Raw genomic sequence first — 24361 nt, 5'->3', positions numbered from 1 at the left:
TTCGCGTCTCCGGCCAACGCCCAGCTACCCAGGTACTTCACGAGGTTCCAGTGCCCAGGGGCGGAAGGCACGGACGCTCTTCGCTCTCCCTGGCCTCCGGGTCTGCTGTACGCCTTCCCGCCCCTGCCGCTAATCCCACAGGTCATCGGGAAGATCCTGACAGAGGGAGCGGAGGTACTGCTGGTAGCTCCTCACTGGCCGAGGAGATCCTGGTTCGCCGACCTGGTCAGTCTCTCAGTGTCTCGTCCCTGGCGCATTCCTCAGGACCGCATTTCCCTCAGCCAAGGGGCCATCCATCACCCGGAACCCCAGTGGCTGAAACTTGCCGTGTGGCACTTGAAGGGGAGATCCTGAGGCTCAGCGCATATTCGGATAAGGTGATCCTCACCATCCAGGCCTCCAAACGTCCATCAACAGTCAGAATTTATGAAACTACCTGGTCGGCCTTCTCTCGCTGGTGCCTTCATCACCAGATCTCTGCCACTTCTGCCACCGTTCCCCAAGTGCTGGACTTTTTGCAGGACGGTCTTGACAGGGGTCTGGCACCCAACACTCTCAAATGCCAGACTGCCGCCTTGGCCTCCATCCTGTCTACTGAGTCGCACCTGTCCCTCAGCAAACACCCGCAGGTGCGCAATTTCCTCAAAGGAGCCACTAATCTGGCTCCTCCTACCATCCACAGGTATCCTACCTGGGACTTGTCCGTGGTGCTACGTTCTCTGTCCGGGCCACCATTTGAACCTCTTCGGACAGTTGGACTACACCACCTGACCCTCAAGACGACATTCCTCATTGCCATCACTTCGGCACGCCGGATCTCTGAACTGGCGGCCTTGTCAGTCAGAGAGGACCTTTGCATCATCCACTCCGACAGAGTGATATTACGTCTGGACCCGGCATTCGTACCAAAAATCAACAGCGTTTTCCACCGCTCGCAGGAAGTGATCCTCCCGGACTTCTGTCCGCATCCCAAGCACTCCAGGGAACGTGAGTGGCATAAGCTGGACGTCCGCCGTGCCCTGCGGATCTACATGAAAAGAACAGCTCCCTTCCGCAAGTTGGAGGCCCTCTTTGTGTCATTTCAACCTGCCACCATGGGCAAGAAGGTCACCTCCGCTACAGTAGGGCGCTGGATAAGGGCGTGTATCCAGCTGGCCTACGAACATCAGGGCAGGCCGGCGCCTCCTCATATCACTGCACACTCGACAAGAAGTGCTGCTACATCAGCCGCATGGGCCACCCAAGCATCCATTGAGGACATCTGCCGGGCTGCTACGTGGTCAGGCCTGTCACCGTTTGTCAAGCACTATAGACTGGACACCTTTGCCTTGGCTGAAGCAGCCTTCGGGAGAAGAATTCTGCAGAGGGTTGTGGCTAGCCCCGCGCCCGTGAACAGTTCTTCCCTCCCTGGGGGATCATAGCTTTGGCATGTCCCGTGCTTGGACACTCCAAGCAGCGCCTAGGAGAATGACCGTTGGCTTACCTGAATGATCTTTCTCTGGGCGCTGCGGGAGTGTCCAACCCCACCCTATCGGGTCGCGGGGTAGTTTCTTCATTGGATTGGACTATTGCATTGACAGTTCCTTTGGACACTCCTTCGTTTTTTAAAACTGAGCCTCTGAGGGGAGCAAGAGGCGGAGCTACAAGAATTCGAACTCAGTCCTTGGGCAGCAAGCTGATGTTAACCCGTGCTTGGACACTCCCGCAGCGCCCAGAGAAAGACCATTCAGGTAAGCCAACGGTCAATCTACTTGAATTCTAAAACTGCTATTCACAAACACAAATAAAGGGGCCAGACATTTTCAGCTGGTACCAGCCAGTTCTGGTAGTTAGGTCCATTTTAGGAAGTACAGATAGTCCTCGACTTACAACAGGTCATTTAATGACCATTCAAAGTTACACGGCACTGAAAAGTTTTCACACTTACAACCATTGCAGCATCCCCATGGTCACATGATCAAAATTCAGACACTTGGGAACTGACTCATATTTATGATGGTTGCAGTGTGCCAGAGTCATGTGATTACCTTTTGCAAGTTTCTGACAAGCAAAGTCAATGGAGAAAGCAGATCCGCTTAAGACTGTGTTACTAACTTAACAACTACCATGATTTCACTTAACAACTGAGGAAAAAAGGTTGTAAAATGGAGCAAAAGTCACTTAACAACTGTGTCATCCACAGAAATTTTGAACTCAATTGTTAATGTAAGTCGAGGACAACCTGTACATCCTATATTGTAGTCACATGTGTTCAATGTGAGGGCCATAGGAACATAAAACAAGTTCTGCTGGATTTGTTCACCATTCTGCGTCATCCTAACCAACCAACCATATGCCTTCAGGAAGCTCACCCGCATAAAGAGAAAAGTAATGTGGGTAGTCCTCAACCTACGACCACCATTGAGCCAAAAAATTCTGTTGGCAAGCAAGAGTGAAGTTTGCCCTATTTTACAATTGTTCTTGCCACAGTTATTAAGTGAATCACTGCAGTTGTTAAGTTAGTAACATGGCTGGTAAGTGAATTTGGCTTTCCATTGATTTTGCTTGTCAGAGAAGTTTGTAAAACGTGATCATGTGACCCTGGGTCAGTGCTTCTGTCATAAATATGAACCACTTGCCAGTCATGTGACCATAGGAATGCTGCAACGATCATAAATGTGAAAAATGGTCATTAGTCACTTTTCTCAGTGCCATTGTAACTTCAAATGGTCACTAATCAAATGGTTGTAAGTCAAGGACTACCTGTGTTCTGCCCCACTTTTGCTCTTTAGCTGCTGGTATTCAAGGCATTCTACCTGTGATTCCAGAACCAGCAAAAATAGTAATCCTTGATAGCTACATACATTTGTTCTGTCCCCTTTCAAAACTAAAGAGGTGGTGACTTTGGACCAGTTAATATTTCTCAATCCAACCCTCCTCACAAGGCTGTTGTGGGGAAAATAGGAGGAGGAACGATGTTTTCCACCTTGAGTTACTTATAAAGTAATATGGGCAGGATAAAAATATGACAGGGACGCGGTGGTTCAGTGGCTAAGACGCTGAGCTCGTCAATCGGAAAGGTTGGCAGTTCAGGGGTTTGAATCCCTAGCGCCGCGTAAGGGAGTGAGTTCCCATTACTTGTCTCAGCTTCTGCCAACCTAGCAGTTTGAAAGCATGTAAAAATGCAAGTAGAAAAAATAGGGACCACCTTTGGTGGGAAGGTAACAGCATTCAATGCGCCTTTGCCATTTAGTCATGCTGGCCACATGATCATGGAGACGTCTTTGGACAGCGCTGGCTCTTCAGCTTTGAAACGGAGATGAGCACCGCCCCCTAGAGTCAGGCACGACTAGCACATATGTGCAAGGGGAACCTTTACCTTTAAAAATATGATAGGAGAGAAAGAGAGAGAGATGCTACGCTTACTTGCCTTTATCAGTCTGAATCTCCCCACAGTCAGTTTTAAGATATGACCTAAATTCCCCAGGTATGCCAGATAGAAAATGTTATTTGGATGAACTAATTCTACTTTATTTCAAGGCTCTACATTAATCTTGCAACTCTGAATCTCCTATTCGAGCTCCTTTACAGCTGAGAAGTCGGGGAAGGTCCCTTCTGAGCTTCTTTCTCTGCCCATTATGCAACTGCAGGCTATGCGCTCCCTTATCTGACCCTTCCCCAGGCAGTATCTATCTCTTTGCCATGTTTCTCAAAGTCAGTCTTCACATACCGTTACATTCTCACATCGAGAGAAAGAGAAAGCTTCTTTTTGTTGAGTTTATTTACTCTTCATGATTTTATGTACCTCCAACTTGTTTCCTGTTTTCTGACACAGCTCTTTCCTTTAAAAAGAAAAAAGAAAAAGAAATCCAGGGTACTGTAGTGTTTCTTTTATAAGGGAGCTCCTCCAGCTCTTTAATCATGTGAATTTTTCTGTGGGTTTCCCCTCCTCTTTTACATCTTTTTGGGTTCTAATACCTGTTTCTAGTAATGATTAAAATGAGGCAGTATTTCTGTTTACAGTCCTATCTTCACTTACCCAAGCTTAGGTCCTATTTAATTTAATGGGATTTATTTCTAGATAGACATATAAAGAGTGCAAACGAAGTGTTTTGGGGGAGTTAATACTAGTTTTAACACTTATTAATTTTGCCTTGTTCCTAGTTGGCTGCAAACTAAAGTCTACTTCAGCTAGTGCCCTCAAGGTGTATTGCAAACTGAATAGGTATGCTTTGGTATTTTAACTGAGATTTAATTGCTTTGTTTATAGAAATTTAAAATTGCTATATTTTTTCATTAGAATTAGGACCGTCCTTTTTGAAATATCTGAAGATACCAGTTAAGAAATAACAGGACAAGTTGTTGCTTCTAAACTATAGGTTCTATAAAGGCCCACTTTAAGATATTTTTCTCTTTTTTTTCTAAGTGGATTTCTGTCTTTTTATAAAAAATAATGAAAAATTATACCTGAGAATTTAATCTGACCACATTTGATATATATTAAGCATTTTAATGACCATTAAAAATTTTAATGACCACTAAACTTGATAGGGTGGTTTTGTATCCTTAACTGTATGGAACTATAATGGGATAAATTCATCAATATAATGTTTTCTGGAATTACTTCCAAATAACATGGGAAACACAGAAAGTCAAGCTAGGAAAACTAGCACATTAGAAAATAATAGTTCAAGATAGAGAAACCGGGCTGTTTAATTGAAATTGACCCAATGTTAGAAGTGAAACTCCCATCAAACAAAAAAAAATGCCACCCAAACTGGCTTGGGTATCCTGTGAATGTGCTCAAGATCAGAAATCGAGCTACCCGGAACTGTAATAACTTGTTTTCCCCAGTTCACTAAAGAGAAAGAACTGGCCCATCAGCCTTGCAACAAGGCAGAAAGGCTGGAGGAAGGAGTTGGTGTAAAATTGTTTTCCCTTTTCTGAGAAATAGAAACAGAAAGCAGAGACAGCAACCCAGTCAGCTAAATAGTTTGTTTTTCAGAGGGCAAATCCAGAGAAAAGTGTTGAGCTGGAAAGGAAGAAGAGTCCTGTAGAAATGTTGCAATAAAAAAGAAGCAGGAAATCAGAAGGGTTGGAAAATGTTTGTGCCCGTTCCTGCTCAGCCAGTCAAGGAGAAGATGGCAGGAATGTGATGAATGAATCACAGAAAGCAGTTCATATGGCCTCATAGGTATAAAAGGTGGGGCGTTAAAAAAAGAAACCGGCAAAATATTCAGCTTTTCCTTGCTGGAGACATCAGAATTGAATTCTGGGCCACGTGGCTCAGGTAGGGTGGACCACTTCATATTTTACTTTAAATTCCCCAAAATGGAGAGTCTACAAATATTTTGTTTGCAGCAAAATTTGGGAAATCCTTAGCACAATTTAATATTTTGCTATACCTGGTAAGATCCTTCAGCAGATTGAATCACTGCTCCCCACATGCCATATCTGAATGTAAAGTAAGGAAGTATCCCAGCTCTGTTGCTTCCTCAGAGTTGCTAAACTATGACTTAGCTTGCTGGGAAAGTCAGGCCATTGACTGCATATTTTGCTCTTCCTCTGTGAAATATTTCTTGCTGACATTTGATGGTCTAACTCAGTGGTGGGCAACCTTTTTTTTCAACTGAGCCAAATCTCGCCAAAACCACGATTGAAATTTATTTTGAGAGCCACATTTTTAAAACCGAAAATACATAGGATGGTACACTGTTTTTAGTTTCAATAAACTCTGGCATTTGAAGCACGCAAGTCTTAAAGCTGTCAAGTTGCAAGACCCTTGCACCCCTAACCCTTTAGACAAAAAAGCCCAGGGGTCTTCAAACCTGACAGCTTTAATACTTGTGGACTTCAACTCCCAGAATTCCTCCTCCAGTCATGTTGGCTCAGGAACTCTGGCATTGAAGCATGCAAGTCTTAAAGCTGTCAAGTTGCAAGACCCTCGCACCCCCAACCCTTTAGAAAAAAAAACCCAGGGTCTTCAAACCTGACAGCTTGAAGATTTGTGGACTTCAACTCCCAGAATTCTGAGAATTGAAGTCCACCAAGGGCATCAATCATATTAGCCCAGGGATCTGCAAAATTGGCTCTTAAGACTGGTGGACTTCAACTCCCAGAATTCTGAGAATTGAAGTCCACCAGTCTTAAAACAGCCAACTTTGCAGACCTCTGTGCTAGCCCAAAGCCTGGCGCTGGGCGGGCCTTGCTCCCCCATTGGTGGAGCCCCAAGAAGCGAGGAGGGAGAAAAAGAGATGGAGGCCAAGGAGCTTCCCCCCCCGCCCCCTCCCAGCAAAAATGTAACTGGGGAGCCGGGCGGGCAGTAGCAAATTAGCCGATCACGCACGCAGCGTGATCGGCTAATTTGCTACTGCCCGCCCGGCTCCCCGGTTAGATTTTTGCTGGGAGGGGGCAGGGGGGAAGCTCCTTAGCCTCAGTTTCTTTTTCTGCCTCCTCGCTTCTCGTCCCCGCCCGACTTCAGGATCCTCCCTAATCATTGTGGGTCGAAAAGAAAAAAGGGAAAGGGGCGCTTGTTTTGAAGTGCCCGAGAGGAGGGAGGGGAGCGGGCGCCCGGCACACAGAAGAGCCGCATTAAAATGTGTAAAGAGCCACATGTGGCTCGCGAGCCGCGGCTTGCCGACCACTGGTCTAACTAGTGTACCCTCCTTTCCAATGGAATAAGACAAAATGTATTTAATTGTTGGAAGGTTTTTTTTTTGTTGCTTTCCAACCCCATTTCTTCTCTGTCAAGATCTTGAATTAATAGGGAATTTCTTGTGCAATTGTGTTCACAAATGGACCACCTATTCTGAATTTCTCTTCACTGCAAAAGAAACATTTTTTTTTTAAAAAAAAGTCTCCTTGGTGTAAACGCTTCCGTCTAACATGTTAAAAATCAGCTTTTCATGCAGTTCAGTATTTATCAATATTTACTTTTTCCTCCATAAATAATTTTGGAGCATCATGAGATTATGCTGCATTTCCTTTTCTTCAGTACACTCCTTTATTATACATGTACTATGACTTTACTCAAGACTAGCTCAATTGTTCTTTATTTTTAGCAAATTTCATTTAAAGTTTGTAATGATTCTGCTTCATGGAGCAGTACTTCTCAGATTTCTTTTTCATTTTCTTCTTTCACCGCCCTCTATGTGTATCTCAAATTAACACTGTAATATTTGGGAGGGAGATCAACAGCTGACTGCATCTGACAATCTCGGTTTGGAATCTAATGAGGATCAGACCTGGCTAGTTCTTGAATAGGAGACTACCAGAATTCCAGGAATATACATTGGGAAGTTTAAAAAAAACACACCACACATTTTCTTGCCAAGTAAACTACTGTACATTGACAGTAGTAGTCGCTCTGGAGACATGCCACAGGGAGAGGAAGGAACAGTTGTCCTGTGTGACAATAGGAATAACACAAACTTAGATGAAAGAACTTTTAACAACTTAAATGGAGTGACAGTTTTTAAAATCAGGATATGATTACAGGATAGGAAACAGAAGTTCTGCTGTTCAAAGAAAAAAAGAAGTCGAGAAATCCCTTAAGATAGGCCCAAAGTTTTGAGATTTGGGGAAGTTCTTTGGATACCTGCCATTGAAAAGGAATTTAAAGGAATATTTTGGCTAAAAGATAATTAGACATGCTTTGACTAATTTCCCAAAAGGGCCTTTTACAGAGGGGACAATTCAGAGGAGTATTAATTAAGATTTCCCTGTTCAGTGTGTTTTCTGGATACCTCCATATCTTATTTCTATATAATTCTATAAGTGACATTTGAAGTTGCAGTTACTGTAATTGTATGTCAGGAGCATAGCACTTTTTTATTTTGTTTTGTCTCAGTTGTGATAAAGGAATAGTTTTCAGCAGGGTATATTTTTATTTTAATAAAAAAACAGATAGTTGAAAGCAAACAGTCTTATAAATTAGAAGTGCATGATTCCCTTCCACCAAAATTTCTAAGAGAAAGGAATGGAGGGAGGGAGAAGGAATATAATAACTCTTAACTACCAAGTACTGCACTTTTTATGTCCTATTTAAAAGTCAGCTCAGATAAAAATTAGGGCGAAGCTGCCATTATAAAGCTACTTACATTGGATGTCAGTTCCTGTGGCGTTAGAGCAGGTGTGTCAAACTCAATTTCATTGAGGGCCCCATCAGGGTTGTGTTTGACCTCGGGGCCAGAATGGGCGTGGCCAGGTCAACATCACTCGTGTCGCCGCCTGTGGTGGCGCTCTGCCAGAGAAAATGGGCTTCTGAGCTCCATTTTCTGCTCAATGGCCTCTTGTAACCCCCTGCTTGCGAAAGCGGAGCTCGGAAGGGCCACTCACTGTCCTCCCGAGCGCCGTTTTCACTGGCAAAGACATCGCAGGCCATTCCTTTGCTGTTTCCAGGGCAGCCCTGGGGACCAGATCTAAACACCCCATGGACCAGTTCCAGGTTATGGGTCTTGAGTATGACACCTCTGCATTAGTGTATCTACTTCAATGGCTATGTAGAAATTGTTCAGCATTTCTAAAGCATTTGTTTCTCTAATGATGAAACAATTTCTACATAATCTATTAAATGTTAAAAATCAAAGCAATAGTTAAGATGAACTCCCAGAAAACTGCCTCCAGTCTATCCAACTGATCCATGCTGCGGCTCTTAATGCTTAATGGGGAATTGCGGCTGCTGTATGAGGAGATTCTGTAAGAAAAGCTGGTGGTCCCCAGCATTTCAAAGGCGACTTTTTTTGTGAGAGAATGTGGGAGTGAGAAGACACTCCCTTAACCTTCCACCAGAATATATATTCAGTGTCACTCCCAATATTATGTGGTGGTGTAGTGTTCGTTCTGTACCATTGTCAAGAAATGCAAGTTATTGTTGTCGACAAGCATTTAAATTCACATCAGAATGTTCTAAAAATTTTCTCCCAGCATACCCAGTTTTCACCCCAATACAAAATAACAAGGATCAGGATCATTTCTTAGCGTCTGTGTGCTTTGTGTTTTTTGCTGTCAGTACACCCATTTGAAGCCAAAGCAAGAAGTGTGCCATTGGGGGAAGGGATCATCTCTTGCTATTAGAACAAGGAAGGAAGGAATAAATCATACATTAGAGGCCTCTGTTAAATCTGCCACATTTTGATTCACCATAAAGGCAGGAAAGAAGTGAGGGGTTTTTTTTTAAGGCACATTCCATGACATCATGGGCTAAAAGCAGTTTTCAGATTGTTTTTGCATTAATCCTCCAGATTTCTTCTTTTTGTGCTAAATGGGAAAGATGTACACCTCATTCTAATTATGCATGTGATAAATATGTTCTCATGAAGTCAGTAAACCCAATAGTGTTGCAGTTTTCTTGTTCTTAATATAGTCCACAGCAACCTTTTCCTTCCTGTAGACAATTTGTCTGAAGATTTATAATTTTTGCTGTGTTGTGAATTAATTGTAGTAGAATTTGAAAAGCAGTCTACTAATTGCATTTAAAGTAGTGGACATGAGCCCACTGCTGCCCGACACAATAATGTATGGCATAATAAATTTGTTGGTTTTTCGGGTGCCACAGTGCCCTTTGTTTCTCCTAATTAGAAAATACTTAAGGATGTATATGCTCTTCTAAGAATAAAAGGCCACAGTAATGATTTTTCATACATTAAGTTTTTAATTATGATGTAGTTGCTGTAGTCTGAACTTTTAATTCTTCTCTTGACTTTCCTGACCAAGGAACTGTATATAAGCCAGTCAACTCCATGAAGTGGCTCATATGCCATTATAAATATGTATATCTTTAGTTCAAGGTGTTACAAGAGAAGACTTTATAGTATTTTTGATACAGTGTTCTTATCTACATATGTATCTTCCAAAGATGTTATTCCTTTATTTAAAACATCTGCCTTTATATCTGAGCATTTCTCTCTCTCCATGCTTCTGCCTCAGGAAAGTTTAAACAAACCAACAAGAACAATGGCAAAATTGAGAATAAACCCATTTCCCTCCTCATTAGCATATACAGGAATAAGTTGGCACATTCAGGGATTAAGATTCATTTATTTAATTTTGGAATTACTGATATTTAATGTAGTAAGTAAAGCCATGTGATCTTTGTGTACTCTTGCTTGGATACTGACATAAAAGGCAAAAAGATGCACCCATAGGAACCTCATGTGATGTCCATAAAGAATGGAGTTGGTTGTATGTAATGTGCCAGAAAGGTACATCCAGGTTTCTGTCCCAGTTCTGTATAGAATCTTGCACTGCAGGTGCATTTTTACTTTCTGACCTATACATACTTTAGCCAAAGTTTCGATGCCACACACAACGTTGTTTCCCCTCTCCCCAAATAAATTGTGCTTCCTTTTTATGACTGTTTCACTGAAAGTTTCCTTGAGTTGCCTTCTCAGGACTCTTACCTATTAGTCACTGAGCACTATGCTATACTGGTTCTCATGATCTTCTGATGCCCTTAGAGTGACAAGCCCTTTCCCCTCTCACAGGTTATTTTTCAACCCACCCCTCCCAGATATCTTCTCTATCTTGCTATCGACTTCGTTCTCCAAAAACTATCCTTGGGTATTAGGAGAACAGACATTGAAGTCAGGACCTTTTGTGTGCATTTAAAATAGGGAAATAGATGCCTTCTCCTCCTCTATCATCTCTCCTCAGATTGTTGATATGTGGTCCATATTCTCCACCATAATTGTTAGATGTGGCTCTGCCTCACTGAGAAGTCTCAGGGGAGGACAGGAGAAAATCCTTACAGATAAACAACAATTAAGACCATAAATGCCCCTCAGAACCAGATTTTCCACAGGGATAAAAGAAAGGACCATCTCAGTGGTCATGACTGCATTACATAATTAATTGTCCCGTGAGGTTGAATTGTTCCTCCTCCGTGTTTTATTAGTTGATGAAAAACATTTTTAGTCTGACAGTCTGTCAGTTTACCAAGTTCCATATCAATTGTTTTTGGTAGTTGGCTGAGCCCATTTTTAAAATCATACTGTTATTTTTATGGCATCCTGACTAACTATGACCCTGTGAGGAGACAGAGAGTAAATTATAGTAAAACCCTTCTCCTCTTTTAAGAACAAGAAAGTGTCCTTATTTTACAACATTTCTTCTCTGGCTCAAGTGGATTGTGATTGTGGGTCCAGCATCTTATCTTTACTCACTCTATTCGCTCCTTATAAAATAGCATTTCTAATGCACGAGGGAAGACAACTTCGTGCATTTTATTTTTTCTCCAGAAATGAATTCAAACTTTGTAAAAATCTAGTGGCAAAACAGCTCCAGCTTTAAAGCATGGTCCTGATGTTGAACATTCAGGAAACAAACAAAGGAAGCAGTAGCTGAATACATTGGGAAAGAGAAGGAAAGCATTTTATTATTGAAATTGCGGTTCATTCTGTGACCTAAATAAAAAATTGATTTAAGTTTTGGGTAATATATAACTGACACTATTTTTTTATTTCTAGAAATATTAAGAACATTGTAGGAATATTATGTTGTATAAATTTGCTTAAATGATAGAGTTAGAATCTTGAGAACTTTTTTTTTCATATTCCATAAGAGCAGTAAAATCTGTTCTACACCTAGAGCCTCTGTCTGTGTTGGCCCCAGATATTTGGTATGGACGTTATTTTTCATTTGTTGTTTCAATTGCATTGACTCAGCTTTTTGCATGCTTAATTTATAAATTGCTTTGTGAAGAGTTTTTAATTGAAAAGAAGCCTATAGATAGTTCTCAACAAAGTTAATAAGTCAATGCTAAAAATATTACAGTTAACATCCTTGTTATTTTTTCCTCTACTTGCAATATACGTTTTGTATTTCTTATATGCTATCAGGTTAGCATTTTCATAATTATTTTCATTTCTATTCTACGTGCGGGTGTGTGCAGTTGAAGGAATGCTTTGTGCGTGCTTGTATTTTCTGCTTTGGAATAATTCCAGAGAGAACTTTTACAGCTGCAATTCCAAGGTTGAGGTACCTTATTCAGTTGAGATAGTTTTTAAAAACTTCACAGCCCTGGGGTTCTAGCTGTGATAGTTGGAGCTTAAGAAACATTCCACCACATATAAAATAGGCAGCTGTATTTGAGATGGGAAAGCAACTCAGGATTCAGCTAGGCGGGTAGCCAAGTAATTCAGAATCATGCGTGTTGTCATGTTATATGCCTTTTAAGTACCAATGAAAAAGAATGTCTATAGCACAGGGTTGAACTGTGGAGTCCTTGATGCTTTCTGAATTTGATTGCTTTCATACAGGTGTTCATTAGATAACATTGGCTAGATAACATTGTCACTGATAGCATTTTTGAGGTGGATCACTTGGGTAGTGTGGGTGGTTTTATGATAGACTTGTCTTTCTAATTTGCCACCATTTCCTCCGCTGATGAGGATATCCAGGAAGGACAGTGTGGTGTTGGTGTTTTCTTTTGCCCATGTGAATTTTATTCTTTTGAATACATTGATTGTTCACGTAACTTTTCTAGTTATTCCTTTTTTATTATGACAAAAGTGTTATATACAGCTGGATCCAAAGATAGGGTTGTATGCGTTGGGGTATTATACCGTAGTTTTAAAGACCTGCTGCATATCTCTGCTATGTGTTCTAAGAGTGGTGATCTCATAGGGGTTCCTCTGATTTATTGATATATCTCCATATCAAACTGAAATTAGGCAGTGAAGCAGAGGATGGGAAGGTCCATCATTCTGGGTGTTAAGATCTTACTTATTTGATTAGGTTGGGTAGTTGCATGACACTGTTGCTATGGATTCTTTCTCTGGTTCTGCGGTGTTAGCCCCAGTTCTAGCACTGAAAATGTTACCTAGCTGAGTAATGAAAAACAACCAGACTCAGCACCAAGGAGTTAAAGTTGCTAGACGTTGTGTGTCTGTTATAAACCTTCTATTAAACACCTGCTGGTTATGAGTGTTGTGGTACAAAGCAGATAGAGGAACCTGCCTCTTTCCACTGTAAACTTTTTTCCCCCAAAGGATTTTTTATTTTTTTTATTCTCTTTTACATACCCTTTTAAGTATACATTCACATAATTGTTATTCTTCTTTACATTTACCATTCTTATACATTCATTATTTCATTTAATAAGTTATAATGTACAGTTTGGGTTGCTTTATTTACCACCCCTTCCTCCTTTTGTAACACCTCCTTGTTTTCCCTTTCTTTTCTCCCTCCCTCCCTTCTCTACTTCCTTCCTTCCTCCTTTCCTTCCCCTTCCTTCTTCCCTTCCCTTTCTCCTACCCCTACTCTTCCTCTTCCCCTTCCTACCCTCTCTCCTTCTCTTTTTCTACCTTCCATCCTCCTCTCCTTACCTCATTCCTCTTTCCCCTGTCTTCCTTTCATTCTCTCCTCCTCCCTTTCTTTTTCTGTTTTTGTTGGTGTATATTTCAAAACTCAGTTTATGTTTCCTTGGGATGGTATTTCCGCCAACCCAAATTTAATTTAGTATCATTTCTTATTCCCTTACCTTCGCTAGTCTACCCTAGTCATGTTCCCCTCCCCCTTTATATCTCGCTCTTGAATATATACTTAAATATTTAATATTTTATTTTCTGTTTTCCCCTTCTCTACCCCCCCCCCTTTCCATTTAATAGTTCATCGTCTGGGTACTTTATCTTCTCCCTACTTTCTTTTCTAGCTTGCTTTCTCTAGCCAATCATAAAATCTTCCCCACGTCATGAAGTACTCCGATTCCTCTTTATCCTTTATTTTCATTGTCAACCTATTCATCTCTGCACAATCTAATATCTTTTTTATTATCTCTTCATCTGTTGGTAGCTTACAGCTTTCGTCTGTAAACTTTTAAGAGGCTGCAACATAGTCCTTCTTTTGTGGGCTATCTACAAAAGAACACGAAGAACCTAAAATCGTCAAGTAACTCCTAGTGTTATAACCTGCATGCCCACTGATATTTATAATTAATTCAGTGTTCACATGGATTGTTTTTGAGGTCCTGTTGTTTTAGAGGGCATCCTTGCCAGTTTCCCCAGTATTTCACTTCCTGTCAGGGGCCAGGAGGGGGGCATAGGGACTCCTTCAATATCATGGGACAGTGGCAGTTGTAGCTAGAAAAAGAAACCCCATTCCATAATCATCACAGAAAAACTCCAGCTGTCTTAATAGAAACCAGGTTCAGCATTCTCTCTGTAACTCTCAGAGCTGGAAAATTCCTCCACTTTATATGAGCAACTTGTTAAAGACTGATGGGCGGACTACAGAATGGGCCAGGCGTGGAACCTTCAGGGCTATTTTACATTCACGCTGTAGCTGGCTCTGATATGTGGCCATAATGTGAAAGGCATTTCCTGCTCTTGCTCTCGTGTGACATTCAAGAAAACCACCAATTCAGATGGACTCTCATATTTCATTTGCATTTGAAGATTTGAATTTCTTGAGCATTTCTGCTCTTGTGAGGGTCACAGGAGTGTGGTTTATAATTAGGTAAATGTTCCCCTTGCACATAGGTGCTAGTCGTTCCTGACTCCAGGGGCAGTGCTCATCTCCGTTTCAAAGCTGAAGAGCCAGTGCTGTCCGAAGATGTCTCTATGGTCATGTGGCCGGCATGACTAAACGCTGAAGGCGCACGGAATGCTGTTACCTTCCCACCAAAAGTGGTTCCTATTTTTCTACTTGCATTTTTACGTGCTTTCAAACTGCTAAGTTGGCGGAAGCTGGAACAAGTAACGGGAGCTCACTCCGTTACACTGTGCTAGGGATTTGAACCGTCAAACTGCCAACCTTTCTGATCGACAAGTTCACCATCTTAGCTACTGAGCCACCATGTCCCTTTGTTTTATAATTAGCAATTATTTATTAATAAATAACATATTAATAATTATTTATTAATATATCTACATAACTAACTGATTCAATAGTTGGAGTGCCATTGTATTAGAGTGATAGTAGCACAGTGATTAAAATGCAGTATTGCAGGCTAATTCAGCTCATTGGAGCTCAGGAGTTTGATCCTCACAGCTCAAGGCTAACTCAGCCTTCCACCCTTCCGAGACGGTAAAATGGAGGCCCAGATTGTTGGGGACAGTAGGCTGACTCTGTAAACCACTTAGAGAGAGCTGTAAAGCACTGTAAAGTGGTATATAAGTCTATTGCTATTGCCATTATATTTAGGGACTTCCTGGATGGATGGGTGTGTCTTTTCTATTCCTTTGAGGTAATTTATTGGGGAGAGGAAGGATGTAGTACTAAGGAAGGAGAGACTAAAGCAAATGGTAGAGAAGGAGCCCTAAAGCTATAAATAGCCCTTGAAAATATTGATTGTCACCTTCAAAACGTGTTGCTAAATGGATGTTTTAATGTTCAATATTATTTAATTTAAAGAGAACAATTATTAACTGGTTTAGGAAGTAATCTTCATGGGAAACCAAGTCTATTTTTGGCCATGGCTCTATCTGTGGTTTTGAAGTGCAAATGTTCAATACATTTTTCAAAAGCCAAGTATAGGCTGTAATCTAAATTAATAAAATAATGAATCTTTATACCAAAGCCAAAAAAGAAAGCATTTATACATTTTGTTTTTCTTTGACCTCCTGTTTACACCTTCTTCTCTACATGCCTCTCATATATTTCTTCCTGCTTGGCAGGCTTTCAGGAAAAAGATCTACTGCTTTTGTTAAATTGCTTGGTGGCAAAGGGATCTGAAATCCATGTCTGGCCACGTGATCCTTTTTTTTTAATGTGCTATGAGTTAGAATAAAAATCTCTTGGATTCACATCCTGCTCTTTCTATTCCTGGTGAATTGGAATATGAAGTCTTAGGACTAGTCTGAGATAAGCAGTGTGAAGGATTACTGTTACTCTATTAATTACTTACTCTGATGCTTTTGCATCTATCTCTATCATCAACCAGTTTTTTCTGAGATTATAGTCTTGGTTCAGTTTCTAGTTCACTATTAGGTTGCAATTGACAGGTTGATTAAATAGTTGGATGACTTTTTTTTAAGGCAAGATAAATAGATTGACAATACTTGGGTTTGTTTTCTTTGTGTCTTCTTAAGATGATTGTGAGCCAGCTTCCTATATCTGGTTCTCTCCAATATGTTGGTACTACAGCTCACAGCGAAAAATATCTTAAACACATCACAAGGGCTTCAGGTTTGAATAGACTGAACTAGAGTGGCTACAATACCGATGATTGTTCTATCCTAGTCAATATTTCTCTTCTTTTATTTTCAGATATATGTTGGGGAAAGGAGGAAAACGGAAGTTTGATGAGCATGAAGATGGGCTGGAAGGCAAAGTGGTGTCTCCTACCGATGGTCCATCTAAGGTGTCTTACACTTTACAGCGCCAGACTATCTTCAACATTTCCCTTATGAAACTTTATAACCACAGGCCCTTAACAGAGCCGAGCCTGCAAAAGACTGTTTTAATTAACAACATGTTGAGGCGGATCCAAGAGGAGCTCAAACAGGAAGGCAGCTTGAGGCCTATGTTCCTCACCCCATCACAGCCTACAGATCCTCTTGGAGACAACTTTCGAGAAGCTCAGCCTGCCTTTAGCCATCTGGCCTCTCCGCCAGTCCACCCCACTGACTTAGCAAGCCCTACACCACTGGAGTCTTGCCTCACCCCTGCCTCTCTGCTTGAGGATGACACTTTTTGCACTTCCCAGACTATCTCACTAGATGGTCCTCCAAAATTACCACCTCCAACGATCCAACCAGTAAAGGACAGCTTCTCCTCAGCCTTGGATGAAATTGAGGAGCTCTGTCCAACACCTACCTCCGCTGAGGCAGTAGTAACTACAGCAGCAGCAGATACAACTGCACCAGATAACTCTAAGGAGAATTCCAGTGAATCCAGCATTCAAAAGCCTGAGGGTATACAGGAAAACAGAATGAGTGAGCCTAAACTCATGGACTCTTTACCTGGCAATTTTGAGATCACAACTTCTACAGGTTTTCTTACAGACTTGACCCTGGATGATATTCTCTTTGCAGACATTGATACGTCTATGTATGATTTTGACCCTTGCACATCCTCTACAGGGGCTGCCTCAAAAATGGCTCCTGTCTCCGCAGATGACCTCCTCAAAACTCTGGCACCCTACAGTACCCAGCCAGTAACCCCCAATCAGCCTTTCAAAATGGACCTTACAGAACTGGATCACATTATGGAGGTGCTTGTTGGGTCATAAATTAATAGCAACTTTTTAAACGCACCAGTATAAATCCTTGGTAGTATTTTCACAAGGCCCCCTCTCCTTCCAAACCTACCAAGAAACACATAGACACACACATATATGCACGCACGCAAATACACACACCACTGTGCATGCGTCTTTGCTTGTCTTTTTTTTTTTTTAGGATCATACTTGTTTTTGCTTCAAGCAGAGTTGGAGTGCCTTCATTCATGTATGACCACTTTTAATGTATTTCTGAAAGTGGTTCCTCAAGGGAGACCTGAAATCCTAATATAGGAAGAAAATGCATATTGTAAAACATAAATATGTTTGACAAAAAAAATGTAAAAGCTAAGCACAAGGATTATGTTGGGAAAAAGCTGTAAATTGCATGTGCATATTTGTCTATTTTTTCTATAAGTTTTATTGCAAGAGGTTCAAATATTATTTAGATAATTGCAGTACCTTTTTGGCATTTTAGCACTGTCTAGGTTGACTTAGCAATCCAGCCTTTTTAGAGGTATTAATGATTCCTCTTTAAATGTTACATTTACATGGCTCTTTAGAAACTGCTCCCCAAATTTATTTTATATTTTTGTATAGATTCTGCAATTTATGATATTGGGTTTTTTTCTTAGAAAAAGAAAAAGAAACAAAACAAAATGCTGTTTGTACTCACATACACACAAAAAAGGAAATAGTTATTTTGGTAGGATTTGCTCACCCCATTCCTGCATATACCTTCTGATGTACAAGAACTGCTTGTAGTTTTATACAGACTTGTAGTGTTTTATATGCATATAATGGTGCAAAGAGAAGTTTGGATCAAATCAGTCTGCAGCTGGCCTCCCTGAATCCAGACACCATGCTTGAAGGAAAAGACCAAGGGCTCTTCCCTTAAGTTTCACAGATATTTACTCCCTGCTGCCTACTACTGTGATTAACAAAAACCTTAGAGCCATGTATTTTCCAACACTGATGTCAAACAGTTGGCAAGAAATAGCTGTGAAACTTTATTCTGATGAAACTCCCTTGTTCTCCCTTCCCTCACTCCAAAAGGATCAAGAAATAAAAACATATTTCGTCAAACCAAGCTTTTTTAAAATGTGCAAAACAGATTCCATCCTTCCTCTGACAGAGTAGAGTGTCCTTAAGTCTGTTGAGCTCAGCCTTCTCGAATATTTTACAGCTTTCCTGGTGAGAAAGTTGTGTTCCTGGAAATATCTTTTTCTTTTCAGTAAGTGCAGTTGAAAGAGTGCCCCGTTCAGATTCAAACAGTAGAAATGGGTGAGCTTTGGTATACTTTGCTCTGTCTTGAGGTATTACCATAGTAATGACATCTAGTTTTAGAGCGTCACAATTGAGACACTTACCAGTTTTAAGGAGAAGCATGTTGTGTTTGTAGCAAATTATTTTGTTTAATTGTTTTGGGTTTTTATTTTGTTTAAAGCCTGAAAGCAAGTTGCATTGAAATCAGTAGAGATTCCTTCCAAGAAACTGAGTTTAGGATCAGGAGTGGAAAAAGGCCTTTTGTCTCTGTGACAGTATAATTCTAATGTACCTTATTTCTTCTAATCATGATGATTCTTGCCCTTTGCTTGGAACATTAATATTCTTATTCACTCTGTTGGCAAGTGCTGAAAAAAAAATCTAACTTCAGTATTACTGCAGTGAAATCATCTCTTATCAGCACTGGATGGACTCACTCAAGTATCCATTGCTCTTAAAACTGGAGCTAGTTGTGCTTTGAACACTTAGTATCTTTTGGGGGGGTTGGTTTCTTGATTCCACTCTGTTCCTTGCTTTATACTTTATATGGCCTGTTTGACAATGTATTGAAACTGCAATCTTCTATGCATGTTTCCTCCCCACTTTAGTCGTCTCATTTCTGCACCTGTTGCAATTTTTCTCTCTCTGTTCATTGTGATGTACATTTGTGTTAAAGAAAACTTGCAATGTTTTCATGCCTGTTGCCGAGATTGCTATGGCATATTAATTTTAAATGGTACTTAATTGAGTGCAGATTACAAACTATACTGTTGATATGCATATGGCTTCTTTAGGAATAACGTTTATATTTATTTAAGAAAATTTAAATTATGTTTATGTAATTTGGCAATATTCAGTTGGTTCTGCTTACTTCTTGTCATGGATTTTTTTAAAATTGGGTCTTTTCTGCCTTTTAAGATGGCAGCTTTATAAACTGGCACTTTAGAACGGGCCATATATATTTATTTAAAATGCATGTAATTTATTATATATAATGCACACACCACAAGTTTTTCATTTGTGTCCAAACTATCTGTGTAATTAGAGTGCTGCATGCCTACACTAAATTTGCCATGCCAAATTATCAACTAAATTCTAATACATTAATCATATTTTGCTATCTTTCTTGAAAAGTTTATTTCATTCAAATAACAATATAGTTATAATTCGAAGTTGCTCATCTTTATAAGCAAGCATATTTTCCCCAATTATCCTGCAGTGGGGAGGAAAAAGAGAGCTGGCATATTCAAAAAAATTAATTAGCAGTTATAACAACTGATTTAGATTACAAAATGCCCTGAACAAGGATCTCTTCTCTTTTGTTAGTCTGGTAATCACTAGGAATATGGCTGATATTGTATAAAATAACACTGAATTACAATTTCATTAGGAATTTGTGGATTTGAGAAGGTCTTTCAAATCTGGGCTGCAGAAATCCAAAATACCACCAAATTGTAGCAAACACACACACATCACACACACACACATATGTATATGTGTGTGTGTATGTATATGTATACATATATATATATATTTGCTTCCGCCATTTGGTTGTCCAGATCTCTGCAGAACTAGCCAGATATGGTAGAAAAGATGAAATAAGATGTTTACTGATGTGTTACTAGCCAACTGGGATAATCTTGGGTGCAGATATGTGCAATGCTAGAAAACACTCAATTTAGTTTTAATCAGGATGGCAGCATCCCAAGGCTTTGCTGGAACAGTCTAGGTTTAGATTAAAATTAAAATATCAAGGAAAAAATAAACAAACATTTACCATTGTCAAAATCTGATTTTACACGTAATCCAGAAACAATACTTTCCTTTTTGGACGAGGTAATGGAGTATGTAAACAAGTACCACATGTTGGGCAGAAGTTCAAATTAACACCATTTTAGAGAGGAATAGTAGATTTTCCAAATGCTAACCTTGCCCTACAAAACAAAGCCATTTGAAATGTTGAGCAAAAACCAGTCCTGATTGCAACATTCTCTGATGCAAATGAGTATGATTTATGGCAGATAGTGCATCCACTCCATAGAATTAGACACTCAAGTATGATGAGTGGCCTCACAGAAATACCAATTTAAATATTTCTGTCTCTGTAATATAACCTCCTCCCTTAAAGGATCAGATTTTGCCAGACTACAAATTCTTCTTTTCCCCACTCTCCAAATTCCATCTTGAATGCTGGGGACGTTTTTGATGACACAAAATGTGCAATGAAGTGACAAGAAGAGAGCAGAATTAAAAAGAGCTGTTTGAATTTGAAGTGATTTTTTTTCCATTTTGTTTTTCATAAGTTATTTATTCCATTTTTTCTTTTGTAAATATATTTATTTTATTGTGAAGCTAACAACATCTGGATTGTAACATGTACAGAATGTATGGTAGGAATGTATTATCTTGTAGGAATGTGAAATCTATACAAGAGGGAACTGAAAGTTAGATTTGGAGATTATTATCTGGGTTCTGTTCAGAATACATGTCATTCATTAGATCTCTCTCCCGTCTCTCCTGCTTTTCTCTACTGAGAGTCACTTTGATTCTGTAGGACGTGCAAAAAAAAAAAAAATTATAAATTTGGTTATACAAATCAAACTTTTGGTATCACTGGGTATTTCAAATGGGCCAGATACTAGTTCAAACAGTCAAATACAGCTTTGGTTTCAGTGAGACTTTGTTGTATAATGTCTACGCAGGAGTAAGTCCCGAGTTTAATTAAACTTACTCCTGAATAAGCCTGTATAGAATTTCAGTCTTAAAAGGCCTAAAATGATATATTCTCACTCTGGTAGCTGGAACTGAATAAGGATGCAAGTTAGCCTGAAGTATATGTTTGCTGATGAATAAAGGAAGAGTGTTTAAGATTCCTCTTCCATCAAAGTTGCACAGAAGCAGCATGCACCACTTTGTTCACCCTAGAGAGACTGGGCAGAGCAAGCTGGCTTCTTGCAATGGAAGATGATGTAAGGTGAAAGCAGCTTTCCGACCGAAAAGTTCAATTGCTTTGGCAACCTGAGCCATCACAATCACAGCAATCTGTGTCGTCCCCCCCCCTCCCCCCCAAATTTCAGTTTGAGCTGCTAGTGCTTAAAACTGGGAAATTTTAAGCGGGAGACGGGGGTGCCAAAATCCATTAAACAACCTAAGGTAAGATTAGCCTTTACTTTACACATAAGTGTGCCTTTTCTTCTGCAGAGAGAGTGTAAAGTGGCATAACACAACCTATTTCAAAAATGCATATTTATAACTTGTCCCTCTTGCTTCAAATGATTATGCATAAGTAGTTGTTTAAAGAGCACTGTTGAAAGTGACCTGTTGTAGATCAAATATGATGAATGTACAGTGCACTATTGTGTATTGGATACACCTGTATCCAGTAGCATTTCCTGATGAGACTTTTCAGGAGAAAACAAAGCAATGCAGAAAACAGTAGAGGGAGAAGGAAAGTGTGGAATTCCATGACAACGTTGATTTTTAGGTCTTAGTAGAGCTAGCTGTAGGACACAATTTGCGACATCTCCTTTTATCTGCTAGGTATTATATAGCTTTCAGATTAATTGTCCTAGACATATTATATGAAACTGGACAAGGAAACCTCTATGAGAAACATGGTGGAGGGACAAAATAAGGGACAAAAATCAACTAAAAGTATTTGCATTCACATATCTGTTGGGTTTTGCAGCTTTGGATGCGCAGATAGGTGGCCAAAATGTAGATTTGTCGGTGCAAATGTTTATACCAAATTTCCAAGGATTAATAAGGAGATACCTCGTAGGTGTAGTAAGCCATGCTGAAAGCTAACAGGTTTGGTGGAAAGCTTTCCTATTGGTTTCCAAGAGAGATCCTTGTTTCCACTTTTTAAGACAGTTTCATCAGCAGAGAGGCAAATCTGACCACATAACCTCCAGCCTTCCTAGGGAAGTGTTTTTAGACAAGCGCAAACAGACCTTAAGACCTTGGGCAAAATGCTGTAGTTTGAAGTATTCTGTGAGGGGAGTCATTTTAGTGTCTTGGGTGGAGTGAAGAATATTTGATAGGCTGGATGAACTGTGAGTCAAAGGCCCAGATTCACATCTCCCACCCTTCTTCAGAACATCAACTGTGCAGGGAAACAAGGTGAAGGTCCAGCCTTGGCTTGGCTCCAGAGAGCGAAGTCTAAGCAGGCAATGTTTAGGATTCTTGGACGGAATTGTGGGCACTTTGTAGACCATGCCAAGGAAAGTGCCCTGAAGTCCCTCTTCCTCCCAATTACTTGCAAGAGAGAGACTTGCACATGGGAACTGTTGCCACCAACATTACTCTTCCTGCTAGTTGCTCTGCTTTACATTAAGAGACAGAATTAAGGCTGCTTTTTCAGAGAGGCCAGGATGAGAATAAATTGTACCATGTGATTCCCCAATTGTCTTGTAGAACCTGACCCGTGAATCTAAAGTTTACAGTTCGATAACAACCGTGAGCAAATGGGCATGCACCCTCCTAAAATGGCTCATTGGATCTAGAATGTAATTGTGATTCTTAGAAAAAGAAAATCCAAGACCTTGCTTTTATTAATATGCTTATAATGTGTCTGAATTATTATTATTTTTTGGGGGGGGGGGACTTCCACTCATTTTATAGTCTTTTTTTTTCAATGTTAAAAATCATTCTAATGCTAACTTTGGGCTTTTTTTTTTGTAAGTTAAAACCTTGCAGATGCTTAACATTGTAATAACACACAAGACTCTCTAAAGCAGAGATATCAGGGGAGGGGGAAGAGAAAGATGTAAAAAAGAGGATATATTTGGTGCATGGTTGTTTTAAAACAAGGCCTGTTTTGTCCAAAACGCTGATATTTTCTCCCCCTGCCCCCATTCCTATCCCGCGACAGACCTTAGAGCTGTGCCTTTTCTATGCAATATTACAGACATATACATCTGAAACCAGATTACTGTATTCACTTGTAGGTATGGGCTGTAATAATAATAAAAATGGGCAAATTACATGGAAATGAGCAGTCTTACTTTTGTAGTTTTATATTATACAATAAACAGTTTAAAAACAAGTCCATTTGTTTTGCTTCATTTTTTTTTAATAGGAGTCCTCAACTCCAAATTGCCCACAATAGAGAAGTGTGAGTGAAAGTGAAGATTTCTAGATTTGGGGTGGGGGGAGTGGGGAGGAAATAGATCTTTTTTTTTTCAGAGAAAAGTGTGGTGGTGGTGGTGGGGAAACACCACAACTCTTGCATTGGCATTCAAAGGTAATAGTGTACACCAGGGGTGTCCAAACTTGGGAACTTTAAGACTTGTGGACTTCAACTCCCAGAATTCCCCAGCCAGCTGGCTGGGGAATTCTGGGAGTTGAAGTCCACAAGTCTTAAAGTTCCCAAGTTTGGAAACCCCTGGTGTACATATTCAACTGCTGATGGTTTCTGAACACAGGTAGGGTAAAAGTTGGATTCCATTTGTTCATCCTATAATTCCTGTGATATGCCAAAGATCCATTAGCAAATGTGCAATATTGTTTTTCAGGTACTGTTTTCTGTATTAACCTGCTATTTCTTACCACATGAGATATAACATTCTCACAGTCAATTCAACAGAAGAGTCTAGACTGAGAGGCTTTTATTAGCAATAGCACTTAGACTTATATACTGCTTCATAGTGCTTTTACAGCGCTTTCTAAATGGTTTACAGAGTCAGCATATTTCCCCCAACAATTTGGGTCCTCATTTTACCCACCTCGGAAGGATGGAAGGCCTGGAGCTGATGAGATTTGAACTGCAGCTAGCAGTCAGCTGTAGTAGCCTGCAGTACTGCACTCTTACCACAGTGCCACTTTGGCTCTTCAAGATTCCTGTCACACTGTCATTCCTGGAGGGATGATCTAGGTCAGAGGTAGGGAATTATGGCTCCTTTATCACTTGTGGATTTCAATGCCCAGAATTCTTGAGCTCAGGAATTCTGGGAGTCA

General features: G+C 40.2%; 1 protein-coding gene across 7 annotated transcripts in view; it reads left to right on the top strand.

Moving 5' to 3' along the window:
* The window catches only part of SERTAD2 (SERTA domain containing 2), a 154984-nt gene extending 131534 nt beyond the window's left edge, over window positions 1-23450 (top strand). For all 7 annotated transcript variants that reach the window (XM_081940875.1, XM_081940872.1, XM_081940873.1 and 4 more), the window contains one exon: window positions 16186-23450. In XM_081940875.1, the coding sequence (XP_081797001.1) occupies window positions 16190-17149 (960 nt within the window). In that variant the 5' untranslated portion in view covers window positions 16186-16189 and the 3' untranslated portion in view covers window positions 17150-23450. The remainder of the gene's footprint in view (window positions 1-16185) is intronic.
* The last annotated feature ends 911 nt before the right edge of the window (window positions 23451-24361 follow it).

The sequence above is a fragment of the Natrix helvetica genome, assembly GCF_964273705.1.
Source record: "Natrix helvetica genome assembly, chromosome: 2".
In the NCBI taxonomy this organism is placed as follows: Eukaryota; Metazoa; Chordata; class Lepidosauria; order Squamata; family Natricidae; genus Natrix; species Natrix helvetica.
The sequence above is the reverse complement of the archived record's forward strand: the minus strand, read 5'-3'. Positions and strand labels throughout refer to the sequence as shown.